This window comes from Bradysia coprophila, unplaced genomic scaffold, assembly GCF_014529535.1.
Source record: "Bradysia coprophila strain Holo2 unplaced genomic scaffold, BU_Bcop_v1 contig_350, whole genome shotgun sequence".
Lineage (NCBI taxonomy): Eukaryota > Metazoa > Arthropoda > Insecta > Diptera > Sciaridae > Bradysia > Bradysia coprophila.
In genome coordinates this window covers 12,628,764-12,650,159 of record NW_023503608.1, presented here as the reverse complement: position 1 = coordinate 12,650,159, position 21,396 = coordinate 12,628,764, and the positions used below count along the sequence as shown (strand labels likewise).

General features: G+C 32.9%; 1 protein-coding gene across 1 annotated transcript in view; it reads right to left on the bottom strand.

Moving 5' to 3' along the window:
* The window catches only part of LOC119081108 (acid sphingomyelinase-like phosphodiesterase 3b), a gene marked incomplete at its 3' end in the record, with an annotated part of 52,557 nt that extends 31,476 nt beyond the window's left edge, over window positions 1–21,081 (bottom strand). Inside the window, exons 1-2 of the mRNA XM_037189849.1 lie at window positions 20,255–21,081; window positions 2,960–3,785 (exon numbers count right to left, since the gene is read on the bottom strand). Coding sequence (XP_037045744.1) covers window positions 2,960–3,059 — 100 coding nt within the window. The remainder of the gene's footprint in view (window positions 1–2,959; window positions 3,786–20,254) is intronic.
* Between the last annotated feature and the right edge of the window lie 315 nt (window positions 21,082–21,396).

Below are 21,396 nucleotides of genomic sequence, written 5' to 3'. Positions count from 1 at the left end.
CCACACAGCAACAACAATTAGTTTTCTAAATGGATAGTGATTGTTTGTAGCCCATGGAACGACTGGACATTATTTGAATTTTGATTCATTTTGCTTTTTTTCATTTTGGGTACAAGTACAAGGTGACAGTTTTAATCCATGGATGGCTTCAAGAGTTTTAACTGTGATTTATATCATGGTTTGAACTGAATTTGTCACATTTATTTGTGTTCGGACTCCATACGAGACGACTTTATTGTCTATCGTTCTGTTATAAGGTTTATTGGAAGCTGCACACATGTTGTGAATGCGGTTAAAGTTAAAGTGGTTTTGTATTCACAGATTGTTTTGTCATTTTTGGGTTTTATGTGGCGAATGAACATACCATTTTGAATTCGGGGCTACGTAAGGTGAAACCAAATGGAATATTAAAATCTCACGTATCTTATTCGAAGGTAAAAATAGCTTTTCTTTCGGAAAATTGAGAAAGTGGTTATTCTTGACGGTGATGAGATTTCTTTTAAATAGGAAAACAATCGATTGTGTAACCATCGTGAAGTACAACTAACCCTAAACACTCGAACAGCAGGATGTAATCGTTGTAATATCGATCAGTGAAACAGCTTTTCAGTTGCTTCCTTTTTCGTTGTTTCTTCAATTTAATTGAAATGGCAGAATATCAAACATTCAAAAAAACACTCGGCAATGTGTTTTTTTAAAAATTGTTTCTGGCAAAGTGTCGTTGTTTAAAAACCAACCCCCTGATCTAGGAATTATTTATTTTGAAAGCATTGACATCGATACGACGAACAATGTTGTCAAACGGTGAAATAATACGGAGCAGACAGTCTAAATTGTCAACGTAACGAAATAGCTGGAGGTGTTGTGAGTTGTTTTATTAACCAGAAAGTATATCAGATAGTACTGTTTCGAAGGGTTGGAAGCGCGACACGAGCTGTATTAATTATTCAAATGTGTACACAAATACGGGTCTTGTTATAAAATTCTAAGTGACAATAATTCCACTTCCTAAGAAGTTTCCCAACACAAAGTTTTTTAATTCCTCTTAAATTACAAATTTTATTACACGAACGTCTCGAATAAAAACAACCTCATCGTTTCACCTTACAATTTTACAAAATGTTCAACTTGCGGTGATTTTACAAACACTGGTTCTTACAATAAAAGTTTATTTTTTAAAGTTGTAAATCACTATTTTGTCATAAAATGACCATAAACCCTAATGTTGGCAAAGCTTTATTGTAATTTCCGTATAAAAGAAGAAAGCTACTATACCCTTACAACCAAACGAAAAAAAAATGAACAAACTTTCACAGTATTACATTACCCGCTGTGAGAAACAAGCAATAATGTGGTGATGAAAATCAAATCATTTTCTACAAGAAAATTTACTTTTAATGCTTCCCATTCAATGAGGATAGAAGGGAACAATGAAGTCGATAATATCCGTTAAATGCGGATGGAAGTCGTGGTGTTATGTGAAATTTATTTTGCACTTAAAAAATGTAAAAATGTGCTTCACCAAACATATTTTACATTAACGTGGGTATTCATATATATGGGTTATATTAATCTGAATCCCGTTTTATATCTTCTCAGCGTATACGGTGTGAGTGTGTACCTTTATCGGTTATATGTATGATTACATTTTAACATGTAATGTATAGGAAAAACCTCTAAACTTCTTATTAAATATGCATGAGTTAACCCAGAGGACACGCAGGGTTAGTTAACGAGGTATAATATAAAATGACGATGTGAATGACATTTTGCTTGTTCAGGGATAATTTTTTTCCGTTTTTTTTTCTCTGTTAAAATGATGATTTTTTTTGTTCTCATCGTTGGAGGTACGGTACACATAGATATGACGTATTACCTACAAGAACGTGATATAAATAATATGGGAAATGGTTTAACGTCCATGGAACCACTGGCAGATTCTGATGTAATTCTTTTTTTTTTCTTGCATTGTCATGAAATGAAACGTTGACAAAAAAATATATTTACGAAAAAGCCAAAAAGTGATACTGATGGATTTCATTTAATTTTTTTTTAAAGAGGAAAAACAATTTATTGTAAATTCTAATGTCATGCGGTCGCCAATCTTCTTCATAAGATCGTGTGTAACAAAATAAAAAAGAATAGGGGATCAGAAGACAAGAATGAAAGATACATCCGAGACTGTCTATTAAAAAAATGTCGGAATTTTCCTAACTTTCGTATTTTATAATCTAAAAAGGTTTGCAATTTCCATCTGTATACAAAGATAATGGTAAAGCAACATCAACTGTAGGAATAAGTTCCACTTTAAAGTTGATATCTACTTCGTCTCCTTATGGGATACAGTTCTGTTGTTTAGATGGATCGCATTATAATTATAAAACAACACTCAATTCGAAGCTAACATTTTGTAGATCATCTGCAAAATATTCTGAGGGGAGGAATGTATCACGAATGAGTGTCAATTAACTTTAAACTTTCTTAACGTAGAGCAACTAAACTATTTTCTTTGACCCATTTTATTATCCACTTATGTTTTGACCTCGAAGAACTAGATTTAGATGAATCTCGTGCACAAAGGGAGCGTGTGTTCTAAGTTAATGCCAAATCTCTAAATATGGAACTTGTACGATTTTTCTAAAAGAAGAGACATTTCTAACGAAGTTTTGCAACCTACTATAAAGTTTACCCTAAAGTGGTTGAAATGAAAAGGATTCGTTTTAAAAATTGGTAATGCGATACTACGTTATTTACTCGTTATAAATACCTATGGGTTCGTGCAGGTCTTTTGTGGTTAAAGTCATAATTAACTAATTAATTAATGAAAGCGTTCCTGAAATACCATTAAAATTGGCTTATAAAAATGTGATTTACGTGAACTTATTACATCGAAATAGCATTACCGTGCATTTCCATTGTACATATAGATATATACACAGAACAAGGCTATAATATTTACCTATTTTGGCGTCCACATTCTGCACACAATAAACCGAATACAAATAAATCCAAATAATCCAGGTAATGTTGAAGACCTTCAACATTCCGTTGAGGCTCATTTTATGGTTTTTACGATATCCAATATAACTTCGTTGTTGTTTCACCTTCTTCTTTTTCTTCCTCTTCTTTGCTCTATCTAATATTGAATTTTGATTCACTTTTTCGGTTGTGTTATGTAGTGATTACAATACAAACACTCACAACATTTCTCACAAAAGAGATATTTTTCATTATAACTGTGGAAAAGGAAAAAATTTCTTATACTTCCTGTATTTTTATCATGAAAAACACATATCACATTGTAGCTTACCGATGTAAGGTATATTTATAGTGTCGAAAGAGCTTCCTCTGTATTATTTTGTAAGTACAAATATATCAACCGTATATAGTGTGTGTATATATATGAAATAGTCTCGGTAGACGTTCTACAAACAACACACCTGATGGTTATACACGACAACGGGCACTCTTTTTTGTATTTATAGGAATAACAACATACTTACATAGCATATCCTTTTTTCATACAAGCGAATATGCAGGGATGATGATATTGTTCATATGTATATATATATATATATGTATGTGTTATATAGGCTTACATACAAAAGGATATTATTTTCTCACTTTAATTTAAATTTATGATGAAAATGTTATTTTATGTATTGTTATTAAAGTTTAGTTTGCGGTTGCTTATGCCGAAAGCTTTCGATGGTATTATGTGTTCTAGTTTTTTATGGTACGAAATTATGTGGCCTCAAAACAGCATTATCGTGTTAAACACATTTCTGAAAGAAAAAAAAAGAGAGAAAAAAGTTAATTTATTTTTAATTTTAATATATTGAAGTTTAAGTGAAATAAATTTTATTTTAAAATTAGTTTAAAATTTATGAAACGGAGTTAGCGGTGTAACCGAGTGAATTTTGAATTCGTTAATGCTTTCAGTTTGTTATTTTAATAAGAACAATACAATAACGTATACAACTATGATGCACAACTCCGCTACCACTTCCAATATTATACTCGACGAATACGGTGACAATTAGATTTTTTTGGCAATTCCCGGCCATAATCATCACCTTTCCATGCATCCATTTAATGTCGTTTTGAAGGTATTTATTCTGTGCGTTATTCATTTTGTTTCGCACTCTTTTTCACATTTTTTCGCACGCTATAGACCTAAGTACCTTTAAGACTACTTGATTTTATTTAGCGCATCTCTATACATCACATGTGTATATAGTGCAGAATGCGTGATCGTTCTAAGGGTTTTTTTCGTGACTAGGATAAAAAGATGAAAAGTAGAGTTTCCGTGTGAATTTTGTTGATCCGAGGCGAAGCCGAGGTCAATAAACACACGAAAACGAGACTTTTTATTTTTATACCGAGTTATGTAATGGATTTTACATGCTAGGGGCATCGAAAGTAGTGCTTAAAACATGAAAAGTACGGTTTTCGGCGCATGTATTTATTTTTGTCTGTGAATGTTTGGTAGAAATTTTGGTAATATTTTGCATTGGTGATTATGGCCCGAAATTGCGAAACTGATAGGTATGCCGGTATTTTCCGAGGCGAAGCCGAAATTTAGTGCGAAAAAATTTCTTCAGACCTACCTTGGTAGATAATAGGGTGGGTGGTATTTTCATTTTGTTTTTATTTTAAAAGGCCTGGCCCCAGGCTGTACTTAGAATTGACCAAGGAATCCGAAACAGCAAAAAAAAAAAATATAAAATTAATTTTCCCTTGCCCTTTAGGCTGATTTTGATTTTCGGGGTAGTAGCATGAAATTGCACACATTGTTGACTGATATCTCAGGCATTTGGTATTAGAAGGCATTACTGATAACTGTAGTTAATAGCTGAGGAGTCCAGCTATGAAATACCATAACAACGTTGTTGACCTTCACCCTCACTCGGGCAGAGTAATATGTCGTGTGAGGTATGTCTGAACACGTAATTTCGTAGTTACTAGATAAGTAACTATTACAAAATACGGCAATGTAAATGGCGCTTCGCTCATATGAGATATGCATTCACATTGCCTATTCACGAAAGCACAGTACGTACGTGAGTCCAAATTTTTATTTTTTACGAGTAAAAAACCTATCGGGTCGGGCTATAAAACGTCCCAACTCGTCAAAATGAAAATTTGGCCCTAGGACGTAATCTACTATTACCATTTAGTGGTTACGCATTCTAAATATACAAAATCAGTATCTCAGCTCCTTAAAGACCCGAATAATAAACAGACCGCTCAATATGCTCGGAGGTAAAGGAAACGTGTAAGAGTTGTTTACGTGCTTCTGGTCGGTAAATGCAATTTTTTGAGTACATTTCTCGCATTTACCGACCAGAAGCACGTAAAGCACTGTACGTACGATGTTGCAAATTTTTATTTTGACGAGTGGGGACGTTATGAACGTCGGATGTAATGTACTATTACACAGCTATCGATAATAAGTTCAAATTTCTAGCTTCTGTGTGAAGTTGATCCGTGACAATAGAGGCGGAGAGGAGGTTAATAGACACAGGAAAATGTAAGTTTTTAACTTTACGTCCCTACTTATGAACTATTATATACTGCGAAAGAAAAAGCACATTAGAACGATGTGTAAACTCATACACAACAGACCTGTAAACAAGTCAAATGCTCATGCAAGAGTAGTTTGATTCTTCTACTTCTACTTCTTCTTGAACTATTATCGAAAGAAGTGCTTGAAACATATACAGTCAATCACATCTAAAAGTCACATCTACCGGAGGCATATATTCGCAGAAAACTAGATAACCATTTCATTTCATCAGAATGTCAGAAAATCTTCAAAAAATCCTTGGAAATCCGAGAAAATCATTAAATCTTAGAAGAAAATCCTTAATAATCAATGTTAGTCCTTGGAAAGGATTTTCTTTTTGAAAAACATTGAAAATGCCCCTCGCATCGTATTCACGAAGAATATTTGGAGAAATAAGAGAAAAAATAAAAACAAGTTATTTTTGATTTGATGGTGTATTCAGATGTGAGGACTAAGTCTAAGAGTAATAATTTGGTCAGTACCGCTCTCTATAGTTCTTCGGAATCTGACCAACGTGAAGGCAGAACGAAACATTTTTCAAATGTATAGAATGGTCGTCTTAAATGTGTGTACAGAAACTGATTTCACTGCAGTGCTCAATTTACCTCACCGAGATAAGTTTCTTCGACGTAAATCTGTCATAATCTCTTCAAACAATTTTTCACATTTTTTGACATTCTCGTTATTTTTCACGATAATTCTCACAGTTGATAAATGAAATTTAAAACCATCACAGTCGGATTTTGTGGACGAATTTCTAGTTATATTTGACATTTTGAGAAGCTAAAATGAACCACTAGACCATCTTTATGTCATCGTAATCTCCTTAACTATTTGCTCCTTTTCAATTCAAAGCCATATACCAAATTTAGCAGCATGAATTGTACCAACTCTTCGAGAGTTGAAAACAGTTTACATGTTATATTGTCGAAAGTGGTAAATCGATTTACACTAAATCCTCAAAGTTCGATTCCATGAAAAGCTTTTGGTGATAATCAACACAATAATCTACATCGATTAAGTCTTATCAATCTCGGCTTGTTATTATTTTGCACGTCCGGGCATGCCGATGTAAAAATTCAATAGACAATTAATTCCTATACACAGGGTTATAAAAAAAATGTCCATGGAGCATAATGAAGGAGTGATGCAGCAAAATCGACAACAAAAACATGAATAAAATCGTGCTATGCGTGTAACAAATTGAAATAAACTATGCCCGCCTGAATCGGCTCTACGTAACAATTTTGTAATTATTTATACTTTTCATGAAAAACATGTTATTCACAATGTTATAGAACTTAATAAATTGGTAAATACTTGATAACCTATGACTAAATAATAATACTTCTTTTCGATAACATTTTCGGTTTTTTTCCTATTATAATTCAAAAAAACAATCCCTTTTTTACATAAAAAAAAGTTCGTGACCATTTTCTACAAAACAGAAATGTTGTATACTGAACTGATACTGAAAATAAATATTGTATAAGTCGACTGAAATATTTTCCTTTTTTTCTTATACTCCAAATTACTATCAATCAATTTCAATCGATTGCATGTGAGCTTTGCTTTTGAATTTTGACTTTTATAATTTCCTAAATCCTGTCATGATTTGTTTTCCAATTTGATTGATTGTATCAATTATTCTCGGTCATTTTAGGTATTCTGATATAATTGAATTCATTGGACAAGATAATCATTCATATATTGCCACAATACTTTGATTAGGTCGATTGATATGTTTTTTTTTAACGAAAGTCATAAATAAAAAACATACTGAATAAAGTAGAGAAATTACCTATAATCATCATTCATCTGTTATCAACGACGACGACAAAAATAAACTACGAACCCCGGCAAGTTTTCTCTTACACTTATATTAAAATGAATGAAAAAACTAATAAAATAAAAGATTCATTTACTTCAATCGCGGAAATTTGAAAACCGACACATTTTCTATTTCGTGTCGACTGGTTTTTTGTGAATTTTGAATGTATTTTATATGTAGAAGTCAGAAACTCAAATAACACATAGAAACAGAAAATGTGTCGGTTTTCAAAATTCCGCGTGTGTAACACTAAGTCTTAGTTTAAACAAAAAATAGGTTAAGATTTGATCGTTCTATGGTGATATATTTATCGTTTATGGAATTTTTGGAAGACTCAAAAAATTCTTTTTTTACTTCTTTCTCTGGGTGATGAAGGCCCCAGGTCTATTTTCTTATCGAGACGGAGCCGAGGGATGAAACACGAATAGACGTGTACAGTAACTCTAATTAAAATTTAGTACTTGAATTGTACGTTATATATACGATAGTTTGTTGCCGATACTCATTTAAAAGTTGTCCACCAGACAATGTCAGGTGACTTTGAACTTTCGGTCAAGCAAAGAAGACTTTAATTCGAAGACTTTCAGCGATTTCAGCCGGTTACTGCACTAAATTTAAATTTTCATCAACATCCAGTAAAGCATTACATAAAGACTGTCTTTTCGAGTAGAACGACAATATTTACTTCGTACCAAAAAAAGTACACTTGATCTGTCGATTTTACGGTATGTAGTATATCATTGTCAACTGTAAAGCTAAATTATGGCTCTATCCGGGCATTTACTGATTTAAATCACAAACATTCAACAGGTGCAAACTATCACCTCCAAAAGTTCATAACAATTTTTGACTTTTGGCTCGAACATTCTAACAACGGTATACGATATACGATACAATACTGTATATACTACGATATCCTGTCCTTGCCTCATATCTGCTGGACAGTACATATCTAATAAGCTCCCACACATTTGTGTATACAACGTCTGTAGCGACCGTGAATCATTGACAAAAAACACCACTTTTCCATACATAATGAGCGCTGGAAACAGTAATTTCGCTTATTTCACACTTAAAAGAGCTCATTTTTCATTTAATTTTCAAAAAAATCTATCAAGTTCAACAGTAGTCATTTTAATAGAAATTTTTGTGTGGGGTCTCTAAGGTTGAGACCATACCTGGCTTATTCATTTCTTTTTTCGACCTTCAAATCTTCACCACTAGCCAATAAGATAATATGAGAAAAGCGACAGCGGTTTTGTACTAATCAATTAAGCCCGGGCTGTTTGGGCATGTAACCAATCGATATCTAAAAATATCTCCGACGGGAATTAGTCCATTTTCAAAAAAATCCCTTTCACAGTGGACATATATCAAATGCATCTCCCGTTTCTTAAAATTATAATTAATTTAAACATAAAACTGATTATCAATTGTCTTATGTACCTTATATATAATGAAATCGTGTAATTAACAATCGGATTAAATAAATCCTTACTTAATAAATGAACAAAAAAAACACGAAAATTGCTTCATTTATCTTTACGTGGAAGTAAAAGCCACAAATATGTCTCAATAAAGCTAATATCTAAATCTGGTATACGTTTCATAAGATTGGTAATTTGCTTGTAGGGTAGACCACCTGATAATAAACATTGATTTCGTATTTGCTGATTATGCATATTTTATAACCAACTCTCTCCGTAGTGATTATTAATTGATTGATTTGGGGCCCTTTTACACATAGACAACATGTGTAGTGTATATATATCATACCGTACTGTAATCAAGGGTATATCTTAAATGTTGAATCATAAATCTATTCCACATGTATATACATTTATCTATATAAATGTAGACCTACTACTATACATATTAGTTGTTCTGACATATAAAACCAATCTGGGTCTATATATAATATGCATTGTATTAAGTTATAGGTTATGTTATTGGATCAAAGGCAACTTGTTGACCATTAAACCGCAAATAGATTGAGGTTAATATAGACACAGTCGAATAAGTAATATCCGGCTAACCTAACACACACTCTGCTGAACCTACAACATACATTATCGTTAATAAATGTATTGTTGTTGTTCATGAAATTACAATTTTAGGGGTTGAATAGCGATTTTTAAATAGAAACATATTTATATGGGGGGTACCGACCGCTATATGTACGAAAAGGTAAGCAATTAATTTTCCTTTTATATTGTACGAATACCGTTTAATATGAACGATTAATCCGTCTGTTTATCATCTTATACGATAAAAATGGTTAAATTGGAGAATAATTCAGTCTGAATGTTTTGGTTCGATATAAATTGAGGAATAAATTTCAACATAATGAACACTTCAAGTCTATTAAATCAGACGTTCTATATTTTATGAAAATTTATTTTTTATTTCATAGAATGTCGCTTCTAAACAAAATAAACGTATTAAAATCTCTGTTGTCTACAAGCACTACACTACTTTCAGAGGGATGAATTTTAGATTCCCTTTGTAGATTACCGAATGTGAAAGATTTGACATATTTAACAAGTTGAAATCTTTTCAACAAAAATTTTGTGAACCAAATTTTCTAAAACTCGAGTTGTGCTCTGAATATGAAGGACCAAGCACCCCTGAAATTATCATTTTAATCATTTTTACAATTTTCCAATATAACATAAAAATATGTTTTGGTCTTTCTTACCCTCTAAAATGTCTGATCATGCAGGCTGGTTCCGGATCATCCGAAAGCTGTTAATTTTTAAGTCTTATTCAAGAGAATTCAGTACGTTCAGATTAACTGTGGCCACACATAGCAACGCGAAGGACACTTAATTCAAATTTTCGTTTTGTTCTTCTGTCAAGTTATAACAAAAGAAACTTTTGAAGAAAATAAGTATCTTTCGCGGAGCACTCGTCTCAATTATCTCTCACGTTTTCTTTATGATGAAACTTTAATGACCTTATGTCCTTGAAGTAACCGAATCGAAATTACATTTAGTTACTATTAGGTCCATGACTTAGCTTTTGACTCACAATCGAGTCTCTAAAAATTGTAATTTTTTTAAAGCTAATTCGATGTACCAAATTGCACTAAAAAACACACCTAAAGCAACTTTGTAAAAAAAAAATTAGAGACATGCCGTAGAACAATTCACTCAGCTTCACAAAGCAGAGAGATGCTAATATGACGACTGGGTCGTTTCGACGGATTAGAAGGAATACGTCGAAGCATACCTATTAACAGTTTCACTATTCAATCTATTACTTCATTTGATCGAAGATTTTCAGAAATTGATTTCAGAAATCTTTTACTTCATTTGATTTGATCGTAATTTTTGCGTCGTTGTCGATAACAGATGACAGCCGTCTGTAACAGGTTAGTTTGGCCGAGAGAAAATGTATTGAATTCTCCCTCAAAAAATCAGCTGTCATTCGAAATATTCCTTCTATCCGTCGAAACGGCATATTAGCATATTTTTGATTATTCCTTGAAAAAAATAGATTACAAATATCTTCCTCATCGAAAGCTTATATTTTATCCAGAAGTTGGAGCTTTTATATATTGAAAATGATGAAACATCTAAAATCGGATGAAATATACAGCTGAATGTGACACTCGGTCAATTAACTATTTTCCCACTCATATCTTCCGCTATCACATTGTGTGATGTTATTTCTACAAAATGATCCAATTATAACGTTTAATCTAACAAGCAGTCATTAATCAATGAAGAAAATCCAATCCATTGGTGCATTTCGCAAAATTTCCCGCAAAACATAGATATTTTGGAATTCGATGCTATTATATTTTTATTAACCTCAAAGGCATGCGAAACCAATTTCTGAATTACATTTTTTTATTTCATTCACCGGTGTGTGTCGATAAGATGTTCATGCGTATGCTATATTATATACGACGATATTTTTGAGAAAAGATATGCGAATGTGACACGAACAAATGAAGGAAAAGTTGGTGATCGATCAATCATGAAAATGTACTTTTTTATTTAAATAAGGGATATAAATAATCATAACAATATTCTTGTCAACAACATCTTTATTGATACGCTGTGACAAATTACATAATCAGCTAGCTGAACGGAAAAGAAAACGCGTGTGTATATATACTTTGGTATCGCGTAAATGCGTGTAATATCGTCTATTGTGCAGTTTTATACTGTCAGCTATATGTCTAAAAACGAGGAGCAGAAGAAACATTCAAGACAGCACAAATACAATACAGACGAAACTATGTAGACAAAATATGAAAATGTATACACAGCTGAATGCCGTATACCATGTTTGTGTTTGGATACTTTATTTTTTTCTCCTCCTTTATGGCATCACCATCATCTGTAACAATATACCATACCTTTTGCACTCCAGAATCATATATGTATTAAAGGTTTTATGTCGGTTCCATTCATATTTTATCTTTGCCATTTTTATTTCTATATATAAAAAATTCAAATCATTCCCAATTATGCATGATATATTTCTGAGTGCCTTGGCAACGAAATCCGGTGTACTGACATGTATGTTTTTGGGAGAAGAAAATTGAAAATATTTATCTTATATGAGACATAATTGGGAAAAAGTTGGAAAATTTATTGAATTTTCGTGACTTCAAATAATGTGGTCGGGAAATTGCTTATTTTATGGCTAATAGTAAGCTCATATTTTGAGTATAAACATTTTTTAGGTAAAAAAAAGTTTGCACATCATTGTTTAAAAGGCAGTAAATAAAATTAGCATATGAGTTAGTAGCTAATTTAAGGCGATGATAGGATGTTAAATTTGAAAATGTTTATTTTAGGAGAAGCTCAACGGGTGGTATTAGGTACGTTAACATGTGGTGTGCTCCCGCAAATTGTAAATACTTGATGTTTATGCATAGGTTAATTCATCGCGACAATTATATATTATGCCCCTGTTGCCAAGATTGGTATTTTGACGTGTAGGACATTATTGCCCTAGCCGAAGGCGTGGGTCATAATTCCTACACGTCAAAATAACAGTCTGGCAATAGGTGCATATCATATTTTATCTGTCGAGAACAGATATATCGAGATAAACAAAAACTCCCTAGAGGGATAAGCTCGAGATTATCGTTCTAGACAGATAAATAATTAAATCTATCACTTCTTTTGTTCAAAATATCGCCCAGTGTTTGGTGCAAAATCTTCTACTTCAATTACTTTAGAATGTGATTTGCTATAAAAGGAAACTTAACTAAGGGTCCATCGCTTATTTCTTTGTCAATAACAGATGGCTAGATGGTTTAAAAAGAATAATTCTCTTGACTGTAAGTCATGGGTTTTACAAAATAAAATACACCGCACGTAACACGTTCACTATGATTAAAAATGTATGGAAATGTGATGAAAAAACGTTAAATGTTAAATTTTGTGCCCTTTGCCCAACACGATAACTTGAGTAAATCTCAACCGATTTTCAAAAAAAAAAATTTAATCGACGAAGTATTGAAATCCCCATGTCAAGTTTGTAAATGGGTGGCATCGGTTCAACCATCTGGGAGTAGTTCTCGTAAGAAGCCTTTTCTAATTTTTGTTAACCCGACAACTGTGGTAATTCTTAACCGATTTAAAAAAAATGTTTGGTGGAGAATGGAATTAATTCCTGAGGTTAGGTTCTAAGATAGATTTTGTTGGTCTAACGAACAAGCTGATGTTGCTAACAGAATTTTTGTATCTATTTCAATAGTATTTTTCTTGTTATGTGACTTTGCCTTGTAAACAAAACCGAATAAATAGAACAAAAATTAATGAGTGTGAAGTTTGCCAAGGTTTTGAAAGAACAGGTTAAGACACCCACGAGGGCGGCTGACACACAAATTTTGACAAATAGATTCTATTTATTGAACATACTCATTACAGATTGTTTGAAATGTCAACTTGATAAAAACCATTTATTTTTTCTTCAAGTTGACACTTCAAACAATCTGTTATGAGTATGTTCAATAAATAGTATCTATTTGTCAAAATTTGTGTGTCACCGCCTTCGTGATCAACTCAGATGTGTCTTAACCTGTTCTTTCAGAACCTTGAAATCACACGAGTTTAAGTTTCATTGAAAACATGTGTCATTTTGACAAATAGATACATTTTTTTGAACACATTCATTACAGTTTGTATGAAATGTCAACTTGAAGAAAAAAAAAATGTTTTTATCAGGTTGACATTTCCCAAAGTATATAAACACTGAAGGTAGCGCAGATCCGCAAAAACATGCGAATCCCTACTTTGAGGTGAATTTATTGTATATCAATACACATGCGTACAACATGCTGTAAATATATGTATTGGCGTCATACGAAATTCACCTTAAAGTCGGGATCCGTATTTCTTGCTATTCCCTGAGATACTGCGCTACCTTCAGTGTTTATATACTTGGGACATTTCCAACAATCTGTAATGAGTCTGTTCAATAAAAAGCATCTGCGTGCCCCCGCCTTAGTCATCAACTCAGAAGTGTCTCAACCTGTTCTTTCAGAACATCGCGAAAATGGGTGGTATCAGTTCAACCATTTGGTAGTAGTTCTCAAAAGAAGCCTTTTCTACTCTTTGTTAAAACGATCTGGAGTCTTGTTATTTGATTTTGCCTTGTAAACAAAACAGAATAAATAGAACAAAAATTAAAGAGTGTGAAGTCTGCTGCCAAAGCGAAGCGAGGGCCGCAATTCACCCGACAGTTTAAATTTTATTCAAAACATACGTCATTTTTTACCGGGGCATTTTATATACAAAGTTTCGAAGATTTTCAGTGAAACTAAACAGAATTAAATCATTAATGAGAGATTTATTAGACCGTTCTAGTAGTTCTTCTTCTAGATGCGTTTTTGTGGCCATCAACATACAAAAATTTTGTTCTATGTTTACAAATAAATTGAAATTACATTTCATTGAAATAAATCAATAAATCATTGCCAATAAAAATACTATTGAGAAGCTCAGACAAACAGTCAAGGGATCTGACCCACCCAACAGGTGGAACCTAGTTTTCTTACTTTAAATTAATCACAAATTCAAAGAATGGAAATCTGTCTAGTCAATATTTTATTGAAAATGAACCAGCATAATTGGTTATGTCGTTACAACTTGATTGAACAGCTACTTTACAGACGCGAATGCTTTGTGAATCAATTATTTTTTAATTCATTAAAAGTTGTTCTAAATTGGACCGGCATAATGAAATTTTTCTGCGCTCTGTGATAGGATCTTGGCAAAGACAATTTTGATGCAACGTTATTTACTTGCGCAATGAATTTTTTTTCGAGTGGATGGCCTTTGAGTTGGTTTTGATAGGCGCCACAGTTACTTACTATACTATGTTCTTTTACCGTAGAACAGTTTTACATTTATGTTTTCAACCCATACCAACCATTTTTCTGTAGTATTTCTATCTACACCGACGAATTTTTCTATTTATTGAATTTCATAACGAGCGCTAAATAATAATCATAGAAAACAACTTGAGAAAAAGACAAGGATCCAAAGTTGGTTGTGTCCCTTGACGTTCTAGATCCTGCAGTCGTTGTTGTAATTATAATTTATAGTTTGTTTTTTCAACGTATTTTACCCCGGTCTTAGGTTTCGTACCTTTTGGTATTGTGAACACGGCGATCTCTAGTATTGTAAGAAGTAGCTCTAGCTACACATAGCGAAGCGAAAGAGATCTAATTCAAAATTTTCTTTTGTTAATCTTTCGAGTTCAATACAATAGTAGATTATGCAAATCTGCAACTCACTTCAAGCAAAAGTTGCAAGTACTATTTTGTTTGAAAACACTTTACACATTTGTTACAGTGCCAAAATTTGTTTCATACACAGTACAGTTTCAGTACTCTATTTAGAGCACTCATGCTTGAAGTGCATTGACTATTTTGACTATTTGGAAGTACCCAACCGAAGTCCTGGTATATAGACCAAATCGTCAAACTTAACATTTTAGACATAGGTGCATACGCTCTTTTATCTACTGAGTGCAGAAAGATTGAGCGTACGATCTCCCGATTAAACAAGATCTTGAGCATTCCCCACGACGAAAAATCATCAAACAGTTACCAATCTGGAGTGACATCCAAGGTTCCAATTTCGACATTAATGGGAAGGAATATTGGGAAGAGTCTCCAAGTCGTAAATGAAAGATGCTGTGCCGAACAACTCGGAAGATGGAATTATCGCGATTCGCCGAACTATGACTGTAATATTGATTTTATTTAGTCTATGGATCCCATTTCGTATGAGTGTCTGTCCCGAAAATTCAATGGTGACATACGAGCGTTAAGCGTTAAGTGAAGAGACATACGAAGCATAGATGGAGATAAATAAATACGCCCTAGAGATGTAAATGCTACATTATCGTACTGGACAGATAAAAGAAAACTTTTAATGAACTATCTTTCACGTTGTTATGTGTAGCTAAGGTAAGGGGTAGGAAACAAAGGTCACCTCGCACTGCAGCTGAAGGAGGTAAAGTTCTTTTTCGCATATCTCAGCGAAAAAGTTGCTGATTTGCACCTTCCATCATTATACCAAGTATTTTGAATAATATCGCAAAATATTATCATCAAAATCAAAACAATATTACTTTACAAAGTTAACTCATGCAAATTATGCTTACTTTTGTTTCCGACTTTTCACTGCAATCAAATATTACTTTGATTCTCTTTGTAAAAAAAGTTTAAACGCAAAGTTTCCAAGGTTTCAAGAGTATGTCGAATGAATAGAATCTGGCAGAAACAATGTTTTACCGCTCTTTAGCAGAAAGTTAAATATACGATGCGAAGCGAATTCAGTAAAATACAAATAATTTATCACTAACGAAAATGTGAATGTTACCATCGAAACACACATGCCTAGCTCTCATAAAATATTTCCAATGGTATTACTTATCATGGGTTTATGAACAACATGTACCAAGTTAGAATTAATTTATTTTTATAAAGATGAGAATACATTCGCTTCACATAATGCAAGAACTAGAAGGGATTTTTAGGTGAACATAAAACTAAGCGCATCAGCCAGTGGACAAGGATTATTTGTACGTTAATAAAATTTCAGGAAACTTTCAGAAAATTATGGTCGTTCAACATGTGTCGTGCATGTCCGAAGACATGTATCCTCTATATAAATCACATAATTATGTATTCAGTGTGACAAGACTTCACTCACTGAATAGAATTTAGAACTTTTAAATGTTTTTGTCTCTTTACAAAATTGAAATCTTGACACTGCAGAGAGCCAAGAGCGAAAATAACGTCTATAAAATGAATTACCACATTTCAAGTTAACATAAAACTAATTGGTCATTTGCGTAAACCACATAATGGCGTTACAGAAATTATTTTCAACTCATAATCCTCTTTAGCTGAAAATCTGTGGGTGGACTGATTTTAGAGACTTAACATGATACAAATCGATACCAACTTGTAAACCAATTTTGTACACATATACTCTCTAAAGCTTTTACAAACCAGTAAATTTTCTGTAATCTGTGAATGGCAGACGATAAAGTCTGACGCATGATTGACTGTACCTTCAACTGAACGAAATCAATACACGAAACAAAATTTGAGTGATTGAATTCCGATAATTTAATTTACTGCCATGCGAAACAAGAAGGGTCTGGTTAACTGTTCCATCCTTACTGGGATTGAAATCGACGGTTATGTTATCATTTATATCTTTCCTGTTGCAGATCGATGAGCATATTTTTCAATTTTATTCCAGTATGTGATGTTAGTTACAATAGTACAAAATAAATTGACCTTCTGCAGAGGACTAGGTCAACTGTTATTGACAGTGAATAGGCGATTACCTAATGACATGACGTCAGGCCTTTATAGTAAAGTGCGTCTTAAAAGTAATGAAGTGAACGGACGTTCTTCCAAATGTCTTTTTTAATGAGTGGAAGCGTACTGTACAGTCCGAAAAAAATGAGAAGTCACATATATTATGATCCAGCTTATCCACACTCGATTTCCACGTTTCTATGCATATACACTGACAAAAAAGAGTTGAAAATTTTGCCTGTTGCAGGTAACTTTGTCTCGAGGTAACCTACAATAGTTGCCACAGCTGTAGCTTCCCGAATACCGACGTGTCGAGGGGTAACCGACTGGCCGAAATGGTGGCAAATCAATTACTAATTCCTTTTAATTGCTTTCAATTCCTTTTATTACTTCAATTACCGGATTAACACCTATACTTGCCGGATTCGCTATTCAATTCCTATAATTCCAATTAATTTATTCAATTCCACGAATTTTTGAAATAATTCCACGATATTTTAAGTTATTTTTCAATTCCATTGCGATATTTTTTTTTTGTAGGAAGTAGTTGGTGACTCACTATAAATATAGTTGTCAAATAGAGACTAAAGTCAAAGTTAAAGGAGCGTTTTGTAATGAACAGAATATTTTGAAACGCTTTCGGCGAAACTAACATTTAAAACAGCTATGTAGCAGCTTCCCGGATACTCCGGTAAATAATTGTAACTGATGGAAATACAAGAAATTGATGGAGTTATAAGGAATTGACTGGGAATACGTAAAATTGATGGAATTAAAAGGAATTGGCTGGAATTGACTGGAAATACGAGAAATTGATGGAATTATGAGGAATTGACCGGAATCGACTGGAAATACGTGAAATTGCTGGAATTATAAGTAATTGACTGGAAATACATTAATACATTGTAAGGGAATTGAAAGTAGATTAGACATTCGATATCTTTAACGTTGCGAATTGGCAACGGACTATTAGCATATCTACGAGTAAGTTTTACATAGAAAGCGAATGAAAGAAAAATCATCTTTCCCAGCCGCGGAATTGAACACTGGACCTTGATTATGAGTTGAGAGTTCTAGCGCTAAAGTATGATGATCGGAAAAAAGTACCAGGAATTTCCGATCATCATACTTATCCTTATTTCAGTTCCTTACAATTTAAAGTATTTCTAGCCAATTCCAGTCAATTCCTTATAATTTCTCGTATTTCCATCAATTACAATTATTTACCGGATACTTCGGCAATTCCTTTAAGGGTGTGTAGTCAATTACCCGAGTCGGTTATCCCTCGCGACATGTCTTCTGATTTATTAATTGTTGAGGTTTATATTTTCAATCCACATATTTCGTTTAATCTAATATTAGATTCTAATGTTTCGTCATTTCGTTCCCTTGTGCGTATCTAACAAAAAATCAGAAATCGAAAACCTCAAGTATCTACCAAACCAGAAACTTGCATATTATCGAGAATTTTACTTTCTAAAATTGCCGATATTTACGATAAAGATTTTCCGTTTTGGGACAATTTCGATTGTAAATCGTATAAGAGAAGGTATATTTGAATTTAAAACGCAAATTGCAATACTGAAACATCTGTCAATGTAACGACCAAAGAGAATGTATATTGTACTTTACTATACTAGGGAGGTAATGTGGCCTTTCCCTCACTAGGGAAAACCATTTACCTTACTCGTAAAGTAATATATATTATGCACCCCTACCTTCGGCTTAGGATCACAATCTCCCACTCGTCAAAATGAACATTGGGACATTGGGACAGAGCTGTATATTATATTTTATTTGTCGATGCAAAGATAAACACAAACTCCCTCTCCGAACTGATGCATAATGCTTGTTTTAGCACGCAAAGACATATATAATAGCATACTGCACATGGGAGATAATTTGATATTTCGTATCACGATGAGTAAAAAGGTCAGAGGGCTTCAGCCCGTATGTAGATACGAGATATCAAATTACTTCCCTGGTACAGTAATCTACTATTGCATTAACTGTGATTGATAGAAATGAAAGCCGACCTACAAAATACTGCTAACTTCATTCATTCTTTTCTCTTTCCCATGAAAATACCTTTAATGAACAATAATTCCTTTCATTGTCAAATTTAATGGTTTCTCACTTTGAGCGCTTTTTTAAATTTCTAGATTGGCTGTATAAGGGTGGAGTAACCAAACAAAATACAACAATAATTTACGTGCAGTTTCGAATACATTTTACATGCTAGCAAAACGTAGAAGCATTTCCATGCTGCATAAAATTTACATTCCGCTTTCATGTTAAATAAAAAATAAAATTTGGAGATACACGGCTGTATGTGTGTATGCAGCATAAACAATTTCTGAAACTTTAACCGCACAAAAGTTCCTGAATCAATTAACAAAAGTTGATAATGTTGTTTTCGAAATGAGACTATTTTATCTGAAATATTTTTCGTCCACTTATAGATACAGGAAATTTATTCTTTTCCAAACACTATAGAAACGGTTTAAATGTACAGTCAAACTTTTTGTGTGTGTGTGTGTGTTTTGGACAGATAATTCGTGCTCCATTATTTATAATGAATGACCAATTATTTGCTAATTCGTTCATCCTTAACACTTGTTCCATCTAAATTAATTATTGAATTTTTAAATCATCTCACTCATATAATCAGTTCCAAATTGTTATCTATCAAGCGAGGACGGTAAAATATTGAACCAGATTAATTCTTAATTATTGACCTATCCAACATTGACGAAGGATAAAATTCGAACACCGTAAAAGGATTAGAATGGTCTGTGGTTTTCGCAACGTTCATATAGCCTTGCTACCAATACAGTTGCGATTTCGAACATATCGAATTTAAAATTTATGATAAAATTAGTTGACAAAAGTTGGAGTCTAATGTTCTTTCGATGTTTGTGAGTTAGCTCACGATTCAAGCAAAAATAAATAATTTGTCATTCGAAAAAGAACCTTAACTAAACAACAATTAGCCAATTTATAAAAGTTACAAATGGGAAAATGTTCCAGAATGTATACATACTTTGTGTGAAAGTGTTCGTTCCATGTAATCCGTATATCGTATCGAAAACAGAAGACAACATAAATCATTAAAAAAACAACAAAAACTTTTAATCACTTCAACAACGCGTAGCTTTAACGCTCATAACCCATTCGACTCATTATGTGTATATATATTTCGAAAACGAATTCACAACACTCATATAAGAACATCCCCTTCAAGCATAATCATGTTAAGCTTGCCGTAAAGTTGGCATTTTAGTCTTGATGTAAAATACTTATATTTATTTAAGCTCCATTTAATTTAAAATCCCTTTTATCACTATGTTTTATGGTTCAAACAAATTTTCAAATATTCCGCACAATTTAATATTCAATCCAATCCATGTTTGTTGTGTTTGAAGTTAATTTTTTATAGTGCAAATAAATTGTTCCACATTTAACATTGTGTGTTCGTCCTTTCTGCGATATGTATTAAATCACTTCGTTCACATTTACATTAACAATACATTATCGAAATGAAAACAGTTCGTTGTGGGATCGAGAGTCCGAAACGGGAAAAACGAAATTACGAAAAGAAAACTCAAGAGCAATCGTTGGGAACAACTTCCTGCAGAGTCATCGAAATTATTTCATTTTGTACAATGACAATGCTGTGCAAACATTTTTCCTGCGGAAAATTTATTTTCTTCTATTTCACTTTTATTGCTTCACATCACTTCTGAGCTCCTGTCTGTTTTGTTGTGGTATACAATTTCAACAATAATTTAATAGTAAATTGACACTTTATCGAATATCTAGAAAGTGTGTTGAAATACGTCTAACCACCGGCAACGTTAGCTTAGTACTAAAGTTGAAATTTTACTTCATCTATCTGGTCTCGGCAAGCAGTTGAACATCTTTGAAAGTTGAACGTGCGCGCAGGCTCGTAATTTTTTTTTTACAATGTCTCTTTTTCCCTACATTCATATTAAGGATTTCAGGATTATGCGTTGTGTTTGGAAACAAAAAGTCCTAGTCGTTGAAAGTGCATGATACAACATTCGACTTTTTGTATACGTATTTTCATTAGATATGGTAAAGTGAATTGTGTTATTGGGACATTTTCCATTCTCCAGTGTTATTTGAAAAATAGAAATTTTATTTGGAATAACACCATCAGAG